Source organism: Schistocerca piceifrons, chromosome 11, assembly GCF_021461385.2.
Source record: "Schistocerca piceifrons isolate TAMUIC-IGC-003096 chromosome 11, iqSchPice1.1, whole genome shotgun sequence".
Taxonomy (NCBI): Eukaryota; Metazoa; Arthropoda; class Insecta; order Orthoptera; family Acrididae; genus Schistocerca; species Schistocerca piceifrons.
The window spans coordinates 16,585,141-16,603,224 of record NC_060148.1 but is presented as its reverse complement, the minus strand read 5'-3'; the positions used below and the strand labels follow the sequence as shown (position 1 = coordinate 16,603,224).

The following is an 18,084-nucleotide window of genomic DNA, read 5'->3' as shown; positions in this document are numbered from 1 at the left end:
TAACTTATGCCAACGGACGTGACAAGCATCAGATTTGTCTTGAACCTCTAACCTCAGCTCCAATACTTGTCGATGACCACATTGTATTGCTTGAGATACTCTATGTGATCGAAAGTATCCACACCCCCACACCCCAAAAACATACGTTGCTCACATTAGCTGCATTGCGCTGCCACCTACTGCCAGGTACTCCGTATCAGCGACCTCAGTAGTCATCAGACATCGTGAGAGAGCAGGATGGGGCGCTTCGCGGAACTCACGGACTTCGAACGTGGTGAGGTGATTGGGTGTCACTTGTGTCATACGTCTGTACGCGAGATTTCCACACTCCTAAACATCCCTAGGTCCACTGTTTCCGATGCGTTAGTGAAGTGGAAACGTGAAGGGACACGTACAGCACAAAAGCGTACAGGCCGACCTCGTCTGTTGACTGACAGAGACCGCCGACAGTTGAAGAGGGTCGTAATGTGTAATAGGCAGGCATCTAACCAGACCATCACACAGGAATTCCAAATTGCATCAGGATCCACTGCAAGTACTATGACAGTTAGGCGGGAGGTGAGAAAACTTGGATTTCATGGTCGAGCGGCTGCTCATAAGCCAAACGACGCTTCGCTTGGTGTAAGGAGCGTAAGTATTGGACGACTGAACAGTGGAAAAACGTTGTATGGAGTGACGAATCTCGGTACATGATGTGGCGATCCGATGGCAGGGTGTGGGTATGGCGAATGCCCTGTGAACGTCATCTGCCAGCGTGTGCAGTGCCAACAGTAAAATTCGGAGGCGGTGGTGTTATGGTGTGGTCGTGTTTTTCATGGAGGGGGCTCACACCCCTTGTTGTTTTAAGTGGTACTATCACAGCACAGGTCTACATTGTTGTTTTAAGCACCTTCTTGTATCCCACTTTCGAAGAACAATTCCTCGATGGCGACAGCATCTTTCAACATGATCGAGCCCCTGTTCATAAGGCACGGCTTGTGGCGGAGTAGTTACACGACGATAACACTTCTGTGATATACTGACCTGCACAAAGTCGTGACCTGAATCAAATGGTTCAAATGGCTCTGAGCACTATGGGTCTTGACTGCTGAGGTCATCAGTCCCCTAGAATTTAGAACTAGTTAAACCTAACTAACCTAAGGATGTCACACACAGCCATGCCCAAGGCAGGATTCGAACCTGTGACTGTAGCGTGACCTGAATCCTATAGAACACCTTTGGGATGTTTTGAAACGCAGACTTCGTGCCAGGCCTTACCGACCAATATTGATACCTCTCCTCAGTGCAGCACTCCGTGAAGAATGGGCTGCCATTCCCCAAGAAACCTTCCAGCACCTCATTGAACATATGGCTGGGAGAGTGGAAGCTGACATCAAGGCCAAGGGTGGGCCAACACCACACTGAAGTCCAGCATTACCGACGGAGGGCGCCATGAACTTTTAAGTCATTTTCAACCAGGTGTCCAGATACTTTTGATCACATAGTGTATGTCTTTCCTGTGTTGACTAGTCGCTGCTGATGGGTATTATGTGTTTTTGATACTATAAATTTTTGCTGTGTATCTGCACATGTTACCATCATATAAGAGATTGTGTAATCTACACATAACCTTAGAGATAATAAGGAATCAGGGGTGGACACAATCGCAGATAAGTACCAGCTAACATATATCTGCTCCAATAATTATCAACAACTCAATGTTAGGGGGAGTGCCCTCCGAAAAAAAAAAAACGCAAATCGCCACCAAGGGGGTCTGAGCACTATAACCCCACTCATTACCACTGCTTATTCTCATACAAGTGATTAGGTAGTCCACAGGTGATTACACCCTGTCGTATATCAAAAGCTTCATCACACCCCAGAAGAATATTGAATTATACAAACTGTTTAGCCCAATACCTGAAACGAATGCAGTGGACAGTATAGCACTGGAGAGAAATGATCTAATTCATTGTTGTAGTTGTGGTCTTCAGTCCTGAGACTGTTTTGATACAGTTCTCCATGCTACTCTACCCTGTGCAAGCTTCTTCATCTCCCAGTACTTACTGCAACCTACATCCTTCTGGATCTGCTTAGTGTATTCATCTCTTGGTCTTCCTCTACGATTTTTACCCTCCACGCTGCCCTCCAATGCTAAATTTGTGATCCGTTGATCCCTGAGAACATGCCCTACCAACCGGTCCCCTCTTCTAGTCAAGTTGTGCCACAAACTCCTCTTCTCCCCAATTCTATTCAATACCTCCTTATTAGTTACGTGATCTACCCATCTAATCTTCAGCATTCTTCTGTAGCACCACATTTCGAAAGCTTCTATTCTCTTCTTGTCAAAACTATTTATCGTCCATGTTTCACTTCCATATATGGCTACACTGCATACAAATACTTTCATAAACGACTTCCTGACACTTAAATCTATACTCTATTTTAACAAATTTCTCTTCTTGAGAAACGCTTTCCTTGCCACTGCCAGTCTACATTTCATATCCTCTCTACTTCGACCATCATCAGTTATTTTGCTCCCCAAATAGCAAAAGTCCTTTACAACTTTAAGTGTCTCATTTCCTAATCCAATTCCCTCAGCATCATCCGACTTAATTCGACTAAATTTCATTATCCTCGTTTTGCCTTTGTTGATGTTCATCTTATATCCTTTCAAGACACTGTCCACTCCGTTCAACTGCTCTTCCAAGTCTAATTCATATGATATTCAATTTGGATCTGCTGACAGTGTACACATTTGTGGTACGCTGAGACCTTCGTCATGTCCCAAAAAGTCTCTTGGATGCTTCAGACACTACAACTCATTTAGTCCAACACTTATTAATAGCTACAGCCCAGGCATCACAAGACACGCTGTCTGCTAAAGGCACTTAATGTGGATATTACCAGACCGTCGCAGCAATACAGGGTGATTCAAAAAGAATGCCACAACTTTAGGAATTTAAAACTCTGCAACGACAAAAGGCAGAGCTAAGCACTATCTGTCGGCGAATTAAGGGAGCTATAAAGTTTCATTTAGTTGTACATTTGTTCGCCATTTCAGCCAATAAAGTTTTTGGTCCCTTTTTCTTCGAAGGTGCTACTGTAACTGGACTACAGTATCTGGAGATGTTAGAGAATTGGCTGTTCCCTCAGCTCGAACAAGAAGCAGAACAATTCATATTTCAGCAGGATGGAGCGCCACCACATTGGCACTTATCTGTCCGTAACTACCTGAACGTCAACTACCCGAGGCGATGCATCGGCCGCCAGGCAGCCCGTGACAGAGCACTTCATCACTGGCCTCCAAGAAGCCCTGATCTAACCCCCTGCGATTTTTTCTTATGGGGGTATGTTAAGGATATGGTGTTTCGGCCACCTCTCCCAGCCACCATTGATGATTTGAAACGAGAAATAACAGCAGCTATCCAAACTGTTACGCCTGATATGCTACAGAGAGTGTGGAACGAATTGGAGTATCGGGTTGATATTCCTCGTGTGTCTGGAGGGGGCCATACTGAACATCTCTGAACTTGTTTTTGAGTGAAAAAAATCCTTTTTAAATACTCTTTGTAATGATGTATAACAGAAGGTTATATTATGTTTCTTTCATTAAATACACATTTTTAAAGTTGTGGTATTCTTTTTGAATCACCCTGTACAACTCGCGTGATGCACAGTTGAAATTAGCGATCAGATGAACCGTTTATGAACATAGCACAGACGGTCAGGCACAATGACACAAGAAACCTGTAAAAAAATTGATTCTGAAACAGTGCCTCAGTGCTGATTGAGTTCTGAAACACTTTACGTGCGGCAGACGCAGAGCCCGGCTGACCTTCGTTCTCGGTGCAGTCGTTGTCCTGCTGGTCCCCTGGGACATCAGGGTTTCCCTGGCCATCCGCTCCCGCCCCCGCAGCCAGCTTGACGCTGCCGTTGAGCTGTTGCGCAGCCGCCTCGGGCCCCACAGTGGAGGCGTTGGCGTCCGCTGCCGAGGCGTCCTGGAGTGGTAGCCTCGTCTCTCCAGCCTCTGAAAGCACAGGCGCTGCCAAACAATGCCGACGAAACCTCGGATAGCTCAACTGTTAAACATAACCCTCCAGTAGTGCAGCTGCAGTCATAAAGTTTTGATTCCATCCATCCATTATGGTGGCCTATACGGGCCCAATGCCGGATCATGACTGGTATGTCCCTTCCCCAGTTCTGTGGAGAACCTTACCTGCATACAGGGTGAAAAGTATTTCAACCGACAAACTCTGGGAGGTCGTTGGGGACATCAAAACAAATATTTTTCCCGGACGTCATTTTTTCCTATGAGGAGTATTTAAACCAGTTGTTAGAGGCTGTATTACGATCTTCAGTTGTTATAGGGCGTATTACGCTCTTCAGTTGTAGCCAACTGCTGTCCACCAGTGTAGTAGTGCATTGTCTCTGTTCACTAATGGAGCGATACACCTGGAGTGAGTACACTGATACGGTCGGTGCGTACTACGTAGCGCACCACAACGGACGAGCTGCACAGCGGGTTTATCAACAACAATATCCTAATCGCCGTATCCCGCATCGTACGACCTCTGCTGCTGTGTACCGACGTCTGCGTGAGACCGGGTCATTTAGCAGATTACCTGGAAAGGGACGCCGTCGCACGGTGAGAACGCTGCAATTTGAGGAAGCTGCCTTGCAGCACGTGGAGCGGGATCCTTCAGTCAGCACTCGTGCAATTGCACGTGACATGGGGACGAATCAGACGAATGTAGGAACTGTCCTTCGAGAGCAATTGTTACGTCCATATCACTTACAGCGTGTCCACAACCTGGAACCAGTTGATTATCCACCCAGAGCACAGTTTTCGCAGTGATACCCGGAACAGTGTGAAATGCATCCTACATTTCCATCCTCTGTGTTGTTTACCGATGAAGCAACGTTCGGTTTTGATGGAGTCTTCAACATGGAGTGAGGATAACACAAATGCGACAGTTACTAGCGCTCATCAAGTGCGGTTCTTCGTTAATGTGTGGGTCGGTGCTGTTGGGGACCGTTTAATTGGGCCGTATCTGCTACCTAGGCCATTAAATGGCAGGCACTATTACAATTTTGTCGCCAGAGCATTTCCAGAATTGCTGGAAGACGTCCCGCTCCCTACAAGACAACGCATGTGGTTCCAACACGACGGGGCGCCGGTACATTTCAGCCGTCGTGTGCGTATATTCCTGGACCGACGGTTCCCAGAAACGTGGATTGGCAGAAGTGGTCCTGTACCACGGCCTGCTCGATCCCCAGATATGTCCCCTCTGAATTTTTTGTGTGAGGAGGGATGCCTAACCTAGTTTATGCAACTGCCGTTACATCAGAAGAGGATCTGGTTGCCCAGATAGTAGCAGCAGCAGAAATAATTCACGATACTCCTGGAGTTTTTACTGTAATTGAAATTGGATTGTGTTAACGTGTTGTCTCTTGGTCATAAAAAAGTGGAAAAGTGTTTGTTCGTTTAATTAATTTGCCGCCACAGAAATCTTCCTCTCCCAGTTTAAACACTCCTCATAGGAAAAAATGGTATTAGGGAAAAATATTTGTTTTGATGTCGCCTACAACCTCCCAGAGTTTGTCGGTTTAAATACTTTTTACCATGTATGAGCTACTGTTACGATGGGCCACCACTTCCAAAGCTATTTTAAAGCTACTGACAGCTACTGACAGGAATGCACATACCTGCTCTGCGTTTAGTGTACATTACGCAGTCAAATGTCGTATTTCAAAGCGTCTGTGCATCATTGAGGTGGAACCTGAGAACTAGGTCAGTATTTACATACATGTATGTGGAAAATCACCTAAAATCTACGTCTGCGCTGGCTCGCAAACCATCGCCCATTATTAACCCATTAGGGGCCAGTGGGCCCTCCTGTCTCCCAGAAATGCGAGGTTTAATGTACTTTGCCATTGGGGTGGGTATAAAGTTTTAATTATCAGGCTAAAATACTTGCATTACATATTGAAGACCCCATGCTACAGTACCAAATCATCCCACTGGGAGAGCTATAAAAATGGCACAGCATATTGATAAGGAAGAGAACTGTGTGATAATTCTCTTTTTGGGTTTCATGGGGAACAACACTGCATTAGGCCTTGCTGAGTTGCTTCAACTGTGTCAGTAGCTATGCTGAGGTGGATGCACTGGTTCCTATCAGAGTACTGAGGTTGAGCACCGCTGGTCACGGCCAGTGGTTGGATGGGTGAACATCTGTGAGTTCCACACACTATTGATAGTTTTCTCTTTGCCTTTACAGCAGAGGGAATAGTATGGGTGGCAGTGTAAAAATCCCTGATCACCAGTCTTATCGCTAATGCCCTGGATTAAATTCCAAACCTCTCTGCAGTGTTCCATGGCGTGAAGAAATACGACACTGTTGATGGTGATATGTCTGTCAGATGGCGATATTAAGCTTTGTGGGCTCCTTATTGCTCTCCAAGAAGAGGAACTATGGTTGGCCCGCTAGATGGCGCTGCCATACGTCAAACGGATATGAACTGCGTTTTTTTAAAAATAGGAACCCCCATTTTTTATTACATATTCGTGTAGTACGTAATGAAATATGAATGTTTTAGTTGGACCAGTTTTTTCGCTTTGTGATAGATGGCGGTGTAATAGTCACAAACGTATAAGTACGTGGTATCACGTAACATTCCGTCAGTGCGGACGGTATTTGCTTCGTAATACATTACCCGTGTTAAAATGGACCGTTTACCAATCGCGGAAAAGGTCGCTATCGTGTTGATGATGGCTATTGTGATCAAAATGCCCAACGGGCGTGTGCTATGTATGCCGCTCGGTATCCTGGACGACATCATCCAAGTGTCCGGACCGTTCGCCGGATAGTTACGTTATTTAAGGAAACAGGAAGTGTTCAGCCACGTGTGAAACGTCAACCACGACCTGCAACAAATGATGATGCCCAAGTAGGTGTTTTAGCTGCTGTCGCGGTTAATCCGCACATCAGTAGCAGACAAATTGCGCGAGAATCGGGAATGTAAAAACGTCGGTGTTGAGAACGCTACATCAACATCGATTGCACCCGTACAATATTCCTATGCAACAGCAATTGCATGGCGACTACTTTCAACGTCTTGTACAGTTCTGCCACTGGGCACAAGAGAAATTACGGGACGATGAAAGATTTTTTGCACGAGTTCTATTTAGCGATGAAGCGTCATTCACCAACAGCGGTAACGTAAACCGGCATAATATGTACTATTGGGCAATGGAAAACCCCCGATCGCTGCGACAAGTGGAACATCAGCGACCTTGGCGGGTTAATGTATGGTGCGGCATTCTGGGAGGAAGGATAATTGGCCCCCATTTTATCGATTGCCATCGCACGGTAAGAACGCTGGAATTTGAGGAAGCTGTCTTGCACCATGTGAAGCATCTAAATGGTGCAATTTATGCTGATTTACCGATGTTACTACAAGATGTTTCACTGCATGACAGAACGGCGATGTACTTCCAACATGATGGATGTCCGGCACATAGCGTGCGGTTGAAGCGGTATTGAATAGCATATTTCGTGACAGGTGGATTGGTCGTCGAAGCACCATACCGTGGCCAGCACGTTCACCGGATCTGACGTCCCCGATTTCTTTCTGGGGGGGAAGTTGAAGGATATTTGCTATCGTGATCCACCGACAACGCCTAACATGATGCGTCAGCGCATTGTCAGTGCATGTGCGAACATTACGGAAGGCGAACTACTCGCTGTTGAGAGGAATGTCGTTACACGTATTGCCAAATGCATTGAGGTTGACGGACATCATTTTGAGCATTTATTGCATTAATGTGGTATTTACAGGTAATCACGCTGTAACAGCATGCGTTCTCAGAAATGATATGTTCACAAAGGCACATGTATCACTTTGGAACAACCGAAATAAAATGTTGAAACGTATCTACGTTCTGTTTTTAATTTAAAAACCTACCTGTTACCAACTGTTCGTCTAAAATTGTGAGCCATATGTTTTTGACTATTATAGCGCCATCTATCACAAAGCGAAAAAAGTGGTCCAGCTAAAACATTCATATTTCATTATGTACCACACGAATATGTAATAAAAAGTTGCGGTTCCTGTTTAAAAAAAACGCACTTGATATCCGTTTGACCTATGGCAGCGCCATCTAGTGGGCCAACCATAGCGCCATCTGGTTTCCCCCTTCAAGCTAGACAAGTTTCGTTCTTTGTAGTTTTTTCGTTTGACGCTTATTTCGTGAGATATTTGGCCCGGTCAAGATCAATGGACCACCCTGTATATTCACGAAAATATGGTACTGGTATTCAGGATTTCATTAACGCTGCTATCAACAAATTGCTTTGTTACAGACTCACTGTCCATGTCAGTATTACCGACTCACTGTCCACATCCAGTGATATGTCGGCAGGAGCTATTTTGATGCATTTGCTGTGAAAAATCAACTCCATAAGTTGGTTCCCTTACTTAATGTTCTCCTTGCATGTGTCCGTGTACGCAGTTTTTGCCCACATTCAACATATTATGGCTCATACTGCAAACAGTACGTGGTTCATGTAGCTGAAGTGGCAGACTTACCCACATTGTCCACAGAGGCCTTGCGGTTGGAGTTGGCCCGCGACGCCATCCTCTTCTTGCCCCGGGTGCACCGCTGTATCGACTTGTCCCAGTACATCACTGCAGCACCACAGACAAAATCACATTTAGCGAGCAAATGAAAACGATCCGAATTTCTGTACACATTACATCTAGTTCAATCTCCGACTACTCATGACATGTTGACATGTTCTGCATACTCCCACATATGGCGATAATTTTCAGTAACTGTCCCTCAAATATTAGAAACATACACTACTGGCCATTAAAATTGCTACACCACGAAGGAATGCAGATGATAAACGTATATTCAATGGACAAATATATTATACTAGAACTGACATGTGATTACATTTTCACGCAATTTGGGTGCATAGATCCTGAGAAATCAGTACCCAGAACAACCACCTCTGGCCGTAATAACGGCCTCGATACGCCTGGGCATTGAGTCAAACACAGCTTGGATGGCGTGTACAGGTACAGCTGCCCGTGCAGCTTCAACACGATACCACAGTTCATCAAGAGTAGTGACTGGCGTATTGTGACGAGCCAGTTGCTCGGCCGCCATTGACCAGACGTTTTCAATTGGAGAGATATCTGGAGAAAGTGCTGGCCAGGGTAGCAGTCGAACATTTTCTGTATCCAGAAAGGCCCGTACAGGACCTGCAACGTGCGGTCGTGCATTATCCTGCTGAAATGTAGGGTTTCACAGAGATCGAATGAAGGGTAGAGCCACGGGTCGTAACACATCTGAAATGTAATGTCCACTGTTCAAAGTGTCGTCAATGCGAACAAGAGGTGACCGAGACGTGTAACCAATGCCATCCCATACCATCACGCCTGGTGATACGCCAGTATGGCGATGACGAATACACGCTTCCAATGTGCGTTCACCGCGATGTAGCAAAACACGGATGCGACCATCGTGATGCTGTAAACAGAGCCTGGATTCATCCGAAAAAGTGACTTTTTACCATTCGTGCACCCAGGTTCGTCGTCGAATACACCATCGCAGGCGCTCCTGTCTGTGATGCAGCGTCAAGGGTAACCGCAGCCACGGTCTCCGAGCTGATAGTCCGTGCTGCTGCAAACGTCGTCGAACTGTTCGTGCAGATGCTTGTTGTCTTGCAGACGTCCCCATCTGTTGACTCAGGGATCGAGACGTGGCTGCACGATCCGTTAGAACCATGCGGATAAGATGCCTGTCATCTCGACTGCTAGTGATACGAGGCCGTTGGGATCCAGCACGGCGTTCCGTATTACCCTCCTGAACCCACCGATTCCATATTCTGCTAACAGTCATTGGATCTCGACCAACGCGAGCAGCAATGTCGCGATACGATAAACCGAAATCGCGATGGGCTACAATCCGACCTTTATCAAAGTCGGAAACGTGATGGTACGCATTTCTTCTCCTTACACGAGGCATCACAACAACGTTTCACCAGGCAACGCCGGTCAACTGCTGTTTGTGTATGAGAAATCGGTTGGAAACTTTCCTCATGTGCGCACGTTGTAGGTGTCGCCACCGGCGCCAACCTTGTGTGAATGGTCTGAAAAGCTAATCATTCGCATATCACAGCATCTTCTTCCCGTCGATTAAATTTCGCGTCTGTAGCACGTCATCTTCGTGGTGTAGCAATTTTAATGGCCAGTAGTGTACTTTGTGGCCAGTTTCGAAATGCTGTCAACAGTATCAAACTTGTTTATGATCACTGACAAGACTATAGGTCCAAGCATATTACCCTGTGAGACACTCATTGTTATATGCACTTCTAATGATTTTATATGATCTTCAAAGCCACACAATAGTCTGCAACTCCAGACTTGTGAAGTAATCTCTCTATAACCAGAGTAATCCTTGCATGTTATAAAACCAGAGGACTGTACGCGTGCATGTCCCGCATGTCCTCCTAAACCACTGGACAATTTCAACAAAACTTGGTACACACATCCCTTACTGTCAGGCAACAATCGCTGTAGGGATAATAACCAGCTATCGATCATAGTCCAGGAGATGTGACGTCATAAACAATGAAATGCCTGAAAACTACCGCATGATGCTTGACATTTCAATTTATTACTGCTTTGCTACTAATTCTATTCACAGCACATTTCGCAGAGAGTATGCACATATGCCGCTGAAGTACTTACATACAGGGTGTTTCAAAAATGACCGGTATATTTGAAACGGCAATAAAAACTAAACGAGCAGCGATAGAAATACACCGTTTGTTGCAATATGCTTGGGACAACAGTACATTTTCAGGCGGACAAACTTTCGAAATTACAGTAGTTACAATTTTCAACAACAGATGGCGCTGCGGTCTGGGAAACTCTCTAGTACGATATTTTCCACATATCCACCATGCGTAGCAATAATATGGCGTAGTCTCTGAATGAAATTACCCGAAACCTTTGACAACGTGTCTGGCGGAATGGCTTCACATGCAGATGAGATGTACTGCTTCAGCTGTTCAATTGTTTCTGTATTCTGGCGGTACACCTGGTCTTTCAAGTGTCCCCACAGAAAGAAGTCACAGGGGTTCATGTCTGGCGAATAGGAAGGCCAATCCACGCCGCCTCCTGTATGTTTCGGATAGCCCAAGGCAATCACACGATCATCGAAATATTCATTCAGGAAATTAAAGACGTCGGCCGTGCGATGTGGCCGGGCACCATCTTGCATAAACCACGAGGTGTTCGCAGTGTCGTCTAAGGCAGTTTGTACCGCCACAAATTCACGAAGAATGTCCAGATAGCGTGATGCAGTAATCGTTTCAGATCTGAAAAATGGGCCAATGATTCCTTTGGAAGACATGGCGGCCCAGACCAGTACTTTTTGAGGATGTAGGGACGATGGGACTGCAACATGGGGCTTTTCGGTTCCCCATATGCGCCAGTTCTGTTTACTGACGAAGCCGTCCAGGTAAAAATAAGCTTCGTCAGTAAACCAAATGCTACCCACATGCATATCGGCGTCATCAATCCTGTGCACTATATCGTTAGCGAATGTCTCTCCTGCAGCAATGGTAGCAGCGCTGAGGGGTTGCCGCGTTCGAATTTTGTAGGGAAAGAGGTGTAAACTGTTGCGCATGAGACGATACGTGGACGTTGGCGTCATTTGGACCGCAGCTGCAACACGGCGAACGGAAACCCGAGGCCGCTGTCGGATCACCTGCTGCACTAGCTGCGCGTTGCCCTCTGTGGTTGCCGTACGCGGTCGCCCTACCTTTCCAGCACGTTCATCCGTCACGTTCCCAGTCCGTTGAAATTTTTCAAACAGATCCTTTATTGTATCGCTTTTCAGTCCTTTGGTTACATTAAACCTCCGTTGAAAACTTCGTCTTGTTGCAACAACACTGTGTTCTAGGCGGTGGAATTCCAACACCAGAAAAATCCTCTGTTCTAAGGAATAAACCATGTTGTCTACAGCACACTTGCACGTTGTGAACAGCACACGCTTACAGCAGAAAGACGACGTACAGAATGGCGCACCCACAGACTGCGTTGTCTTCTGTATCTTTCACATCACGTGCAGCTCCATCTGTTGTTGAAAATTGTAACTACTGTAATTTCGAAAGTTTGTCTGCCTGAAAATGTACTGTTGTCCCAAGCATATTGCAACAAACTGTGTATTTCTATCGCTGCTCGTTTAGTTTTTATTGCCGTTTCAAATATACCGGTCATTTTTGAAACACCCTGTAAATATCTCTATTTTATAACACACAATACAACGGATGTAAAAAAATTTGCATACAGTGTTCAAATATACCATTGATTGAACATGCAAAATCGTTTCTGTACACAAGACATTGTTCACAGGATACAATGTAATAAAGATTGAGCAGTGTGAAAAAGAAACACCTTGGAGAAATTCTTTACATATGCAGACGATATATATATGTATATATATATATATATATATATATATATATATATATATATATATCTGTGTGTGTGTGTGTGTGTGTGTGTGTGTGTGTAACATAGATTTATGTATGTGTGAAATAAATGTCATGTGTATGCCCCAGCAGAGCCACAGGTCAAAAGTTCCTCCTAAACCACTGGACCGATTTCTACCAAACTTGGCAGATATCTGTTCATTACTGTCTGGAAGAAATAGTGTGAGGATAAGTTCCAGCGTGCTAGTGGGCTGGGGGTTATGCCTGGAGAAAGAAGGTGAGGGAGAGGAAACGGAATAGAGGGAAAAGTAGGAGATAGAGCAAGACAGGGTGGAAAGGAGATCTATAGGAAGAGGAGGAAATGGACAGACAGAGGACACGGGATTAGATGAACGGAGGGAGGGGCAGGACGAGACTGACAGAGCAACTGTGGAGGACGAGATGTACAGAGAGAGCTGTGTGAGGAGATGGGGAAATATGAAATGGACTAACAGGATTGGAATACATACACAGGCAAGGTTGGGTACTCAGCTAGTAAGTAAATAAATATTGCAATTATACTGATGAAGTGGAAAGCGTGACACGATGAAAATCTTCACAAACGCTACCAAACTGATCGTCCAGTATTTCCAGAATCTGTGGGATATACTGATAAAAATTTCATTCCTATGCGAAGTCAATTTCAGTATTTTCGGTAGAGAAAGAGCCATTCCTACAGATGCAGTATGGTGTGCGCCAGTCATGGCTACTGTGTGTGTGTGTGTGTGTGTGTGTGTGTGTGTGTGTTTGTGTATGTGTGTGTAACGTTACTGGAACATATAAGGTGATTTCATTTTGGACCCCTGCGAGTACGCGGAAATGCCGCAACATGATGTGGCATGGACTCGACTAATGTCTGAACCAGTGCTGGAGGGAACTGGCACCACGAATCCTGCAGGGCTGTACATAAATCTGTAAGAGTACGAGGGGGTTGGAGATCTCTTCTTTTGAAGAAGGCACGTTGCAAGGCATCCCAGATATGCTGAATAATGTTCGTGTCTGGTGAGTTTGGTGGCTCCCAAGAGTGTCACTGTAGGCTCTCTGTAGAAATTCTGGACGTGTGGGGTGTCGCATTGCCCTGCTGGAATTGCCCAAGTCCGTCGCAATGCACAATGGACGTGAATGTATGCAGGTGATGAGACAGGATGCTCACGTTGGTATCACCTGTCAGAGTCGTATGTAGACGTATCAGGGGTCCAACATCACTCCAACTGCACATGCCCCACACCATTACAGAGCCTGCGCCAGGTTGGACAGTTCTCTGTTGACATGCAGAGGTTGTCTCCATACCTGTACACGTGCATCCACTCGATACAATTTGAAACGAGACTCGTCCGGCCTGGCAACACATTTGCAGTCACCAACAGTCCACTGTCGGTTTGATGGGCCGAGGCGAGGCGTAAAGCTTTGTGTCGTTCATTCATCAAGGGTAGACGAATGGGCCTTCGGCTCCAAAAGCCCATATCGATGATGTTTAGTTGAACGGGATGCACGTTGACTTGTTGATAGCCCAGCATTTAAATATGCAGTAGTTTGTAGAAGGGTTACACTTCTCTCTCGTTGATCAACTCTCTTCAGTCGTCGTTGCTCCCGTTCTTGCAGGATCTTTTTCCCGCAGCATCGATGTCGGAGATTTGATGTTTTACCGGATTCCTGATATTCACGATACGCTCGTGAAATGATCGTACGGGAAAATTCCCCCTTCATCGCTACCTCAGAGATGCTGTGTCCCATCGCTCGTGCGCTGAGTGTAACACCACGTTCAAACTGACTTAAATCTTGAGAACCTGCCGTTGTAGCAGCAGTAAGTTATCTAACAAGTACGCCAGACACTTGTTGTCTTATATAGGCGTTGCTGACGGCACCACGTTATTCAGCCTGTTTACATATCTTTCTGTTTAAATATGTATGCCTATACCAGTTTTTTCTTTTTTTTTTTTGCTGGACTATATGATGGGCTTAATTCTGCTGGGGACACTGTCAGTCAGCTGTCTGTGGAGGAATGATATCTCTCCTTCCTCAATATTCGAAATCAGACGAGGTACTGATGTTGGACACCAAGATCTGGAGTGAAGACGGGTGTCTCACTCATTCTAAAGGAGCTTCTTTAGGTTGGGGCCAGGAATTTGGGCAGGCCAGTCCATTTCAGGAATGTTGTTGTCGACAGATATGGTGGACTTGCCATGCTGATACAAAACAATCATCAGCTCCAGAATGGTCCATTACTGTCAGTGTTACTGCTTAGTGATCTCTGTCCATCATCATGCATGGTCTCGGTGTGGATCTGGTTGTTCCTTCCACTTTCGACTTCACAATCACATCACCAGCAGAAGATTTGGGCAGCTGTAGAGCGGCTGAAATGTCCCTGACGGGCATCTAGCTTCCCTAGCACTTGAGTGGATGATGGACTTAATTCTCCTGGGGACACTTTCAGTCAGGTGTCTGTGGAGGAATGGTATCTCTCCTTCCTCAAGATTCGAAATCAGACGAGGTAGTGATATTGGACACCAAGATCTGGAGTGAAGACGGGTGTCTCACTCATTCTAAAGGAGCTTCTTTAGGTTCGGGCCGGGCATTTGGGCAGGCTAGTCCATTTTAGGAATGTTGTTGTCGACAGATAGGGTGGAATTGCCATGCTGATACAAAACAATCAATGGCTCCGAGATGTTCCATTACTGCTTAGTGATCTCTGTCCGTCATCATGCATGGTCTCGGTGTAGCTGTGGTTGTTCCTTCCACTTTCAACTTCACAATCACATCACCGGCAGTCGACTTGGGCATCTGTAGAGCGGCTGAAATGTCCCTGACGGACATCCAGTTTCTCTAGCACTTGAGTGGATGATGGACTTAATTCTCCTGGGGATACTTTCAGTCAGGTGTCTGTGGAGGAATGGTATCTCTCCTTCCTCAAGATTCGAAATGAGAGAAGGTAGTGATGTTGGACACTGGGATTCTGAGTGAAGTCGACTTTCTCACTCATCCGAAAGGAGCTTGTTTAGCTTGGGGCCAGGAATTTGGACAGGCTAGTCCATTTCAGGAATGTTGTTGTCGACAGACAAGGTGCATTTGTCATGCCGATACAAAACAACCGTCGAAGCCACTGAGCCCTCCTTATCGACCCATTCTAGGGTTCCTGCTTCTGAGCTGAGAAGACAACGATCCCCTCCAACCACCTACTGTTATACTGATGGGTCCGACCATCGTGGCAAGTAGTTGTGGCTTCCCCATTACATAGATGTGTCTGCATACTTTTGAACACATAGTGATGTGAAAGAATTTCAATACGTAGCTGAAACATCGTTCCATTTAACTGCACTCACTCTACCTGTTGCAGTTTCCACGACAATAAATGCGATGCAGTAGCTTCGGACTGACATTTGTAGCATGCCTCTGAACAAGCTTATCCTTGGGATATACAAATGGAAATGGGCATACGGCATTGTGGGCCTGGAATCCCCCATACGGGGAAGTTCGGCCGCCGAGGGCAAGTACTTATATCATTCGACGCCACATTGGGCGACTTGCGCGTCGGAGATGGCGATGAAATGACGATGACGACAACACACAGTCCCTGAGCGCAGGAAATCTCCTGACCCAGCCGGGAATCGAACCCGGGCCCCTTGGCGTGGCATTCCGCCGCGCTGACCACTCGGCTAACTTGCGCGGACTTGGGAGATACAGAAATGTAGATTGCAGAAGCGAAACGGCGTGAATAAGTGTTAATTTTGGTACTGGAAGTTCATTCTGCATAATATTAGGATTCCAAAAATGTACTGCACCTAACTCAAACCAGTCGAACGCTTGAAACATAAACGCTACCACAGTCATGGACTTCAGAACTTAAGAAGTAAAAAGCTGTGAGGAGTGTGTGCTGGAGAAATGGAATGTTTTCATACTAGTGAGAAAATAAATTAAAAGTACAGGAGGAAGGAGGGGATGGAAAACATCCTGAGTCAAATTGTACACATTTCTCATGTTGAGCATTGTCGGTAACGTTCTTGAGCATTAGCATTTTGTTAGAAAGGATGTCCAGCTAAGAAGAATGAGTAATAGCGCCTCTTTAACAAAACAGATGAGTAATATTTCAGTTTAGGTAGCACTGGTGATTACGTTTGTCCTGCCACTCAATTCTGAATGATGTTTAATAACTGGACAGATAGGCAGATGGCTTTTGAAGCATGCTGGTTTGGAGTTTGACTGTGAGACCACCAGATAATGTAACGTCATTTGAGCAGAAAAATAACTGGTGGGGACCGAAGTGGAAGGGATAAAAAAAGGAGACTGGTAATAGCAAGAAAAGCATTCCTGAAAAAGAGGGATTGTTAACACTGACCGTAAACTTAAGCCTGAGCTAGTGTTTCTTGATGGTATTTGCCTGGAGTGTAGCCATGTGCGAAATTGAAACGTGAACGATAGGCACTACAGACATGAAAAGAATTGAAGCTTGTCAAATGTAGTGCTACAGAAGGATTGGTGAGGCTTAGATGGACAGATGGAACAATTATTGATGAGGTAATGTTGTTGTTGCTGTTGTGGTCTTCAGTCTGAAGTCTGGTTGGACACAGCTCTCCACGCTATTCTATCCTGTCCGAAGCTCTCTGAATGATTGCTGCAACCTACATCCTTCTGAATCTGCTTGCTGTATTCATGTCTTGGTCTCCCACCCCCCCACCCCCTTCCTCACACATAGTTTCCCCCAGAACTATATTGGTCACCCCTTGATATCTAAGAACGTGCCCTATCAATCAATCCCTTCCTTTAGTCAAGTTGTGTCACAAATTTCTTTCCTCCACAGTTCTATTCAGTATCTCGTGAGTTACGTCATTTACCCACCAACTCTTCAACATTTTTCTGTAATATCACATTTCAAAAGCTTCTATTCACTTTTTGCATGAACTGCTTATCATCCACATGTCTCTTCTGTAGAACTCAAAACTCCATACGAATACCTTCAGAAGAGATTTCTCAGCACTTGAATCTAAATTTAGTGTTAACAAACCAGTTTATTGATCAAATGGTTCAAATAGCTCTGAGCACTATGGGACTTAACATCTGAGGTCATCAGTCCCCTAGATCTGAGAACTACTTAAAGCTGACTAACCTAAGGACATCACACACATCCATGCCCGAGGCAGGATTCGAACCTGCGACCGTAGTTTATAGGATCAGAAACGCTTTTCATACTTTTGCGTGTCCGCATTTTATGTGATCTCGGCTATGGCCACCATCAGTTACTTTGCTGCCAAAATAGCAGAACTCATCTACTACTTCTAGAGTCTTATTTCCTAATCTAATTCCGTCATCGTCAGCTGACTTTTTCCGACTACATGCCACCAGCCTTGTTTTAATATTGACGACGTTCACCTTACAAGTTCTTTTGAAGACGTTATCCAATCTGCCCAACAGATCTTCCAAGTCCTTTGCTGTTTCAGACAGAATCACAGTGTCATCCACAATCGCTAATTATGAGGTACGAGGTCTGATGAAGAGGTATTGCAACACATTTTTGCCTTGGCCAATTTCGGTTGAATTAATGCGGAATTTGTTG

General features: G+C 45.4%; 1 protein-coding gene across 2 annotated transcripts in view; it reads right to left on the bottom strand.

Annotated features, from left to right (window-relative positions):
* The window catches only part of LOC124719992 (sodium/potassium/calcium exchanger 3), a 684,419-nt gene that overhangs the window by 84,832 nt on the left and 581,503 nt on the right, over positions 1–18,084 (bottom strand). For both annotated transcript variants that reach the window (XM_047245220.1, XM_047245219.1), the window contains exons 5-6: positions 8,575–8,673; positions 3,818–4,009 (exon numbers count right to left, since the gene is read on the bottom strand). In XM_047245220.1, coding sequence (XP_047101176.1) covers positions 3,818–4,009; positions 8,575–8,673 — 291 coding nt within the window. The remainder of the gene's footprint in view (positions 1–3,817; positions 4,010–8,574; positions 8,674–18,084) is intronic.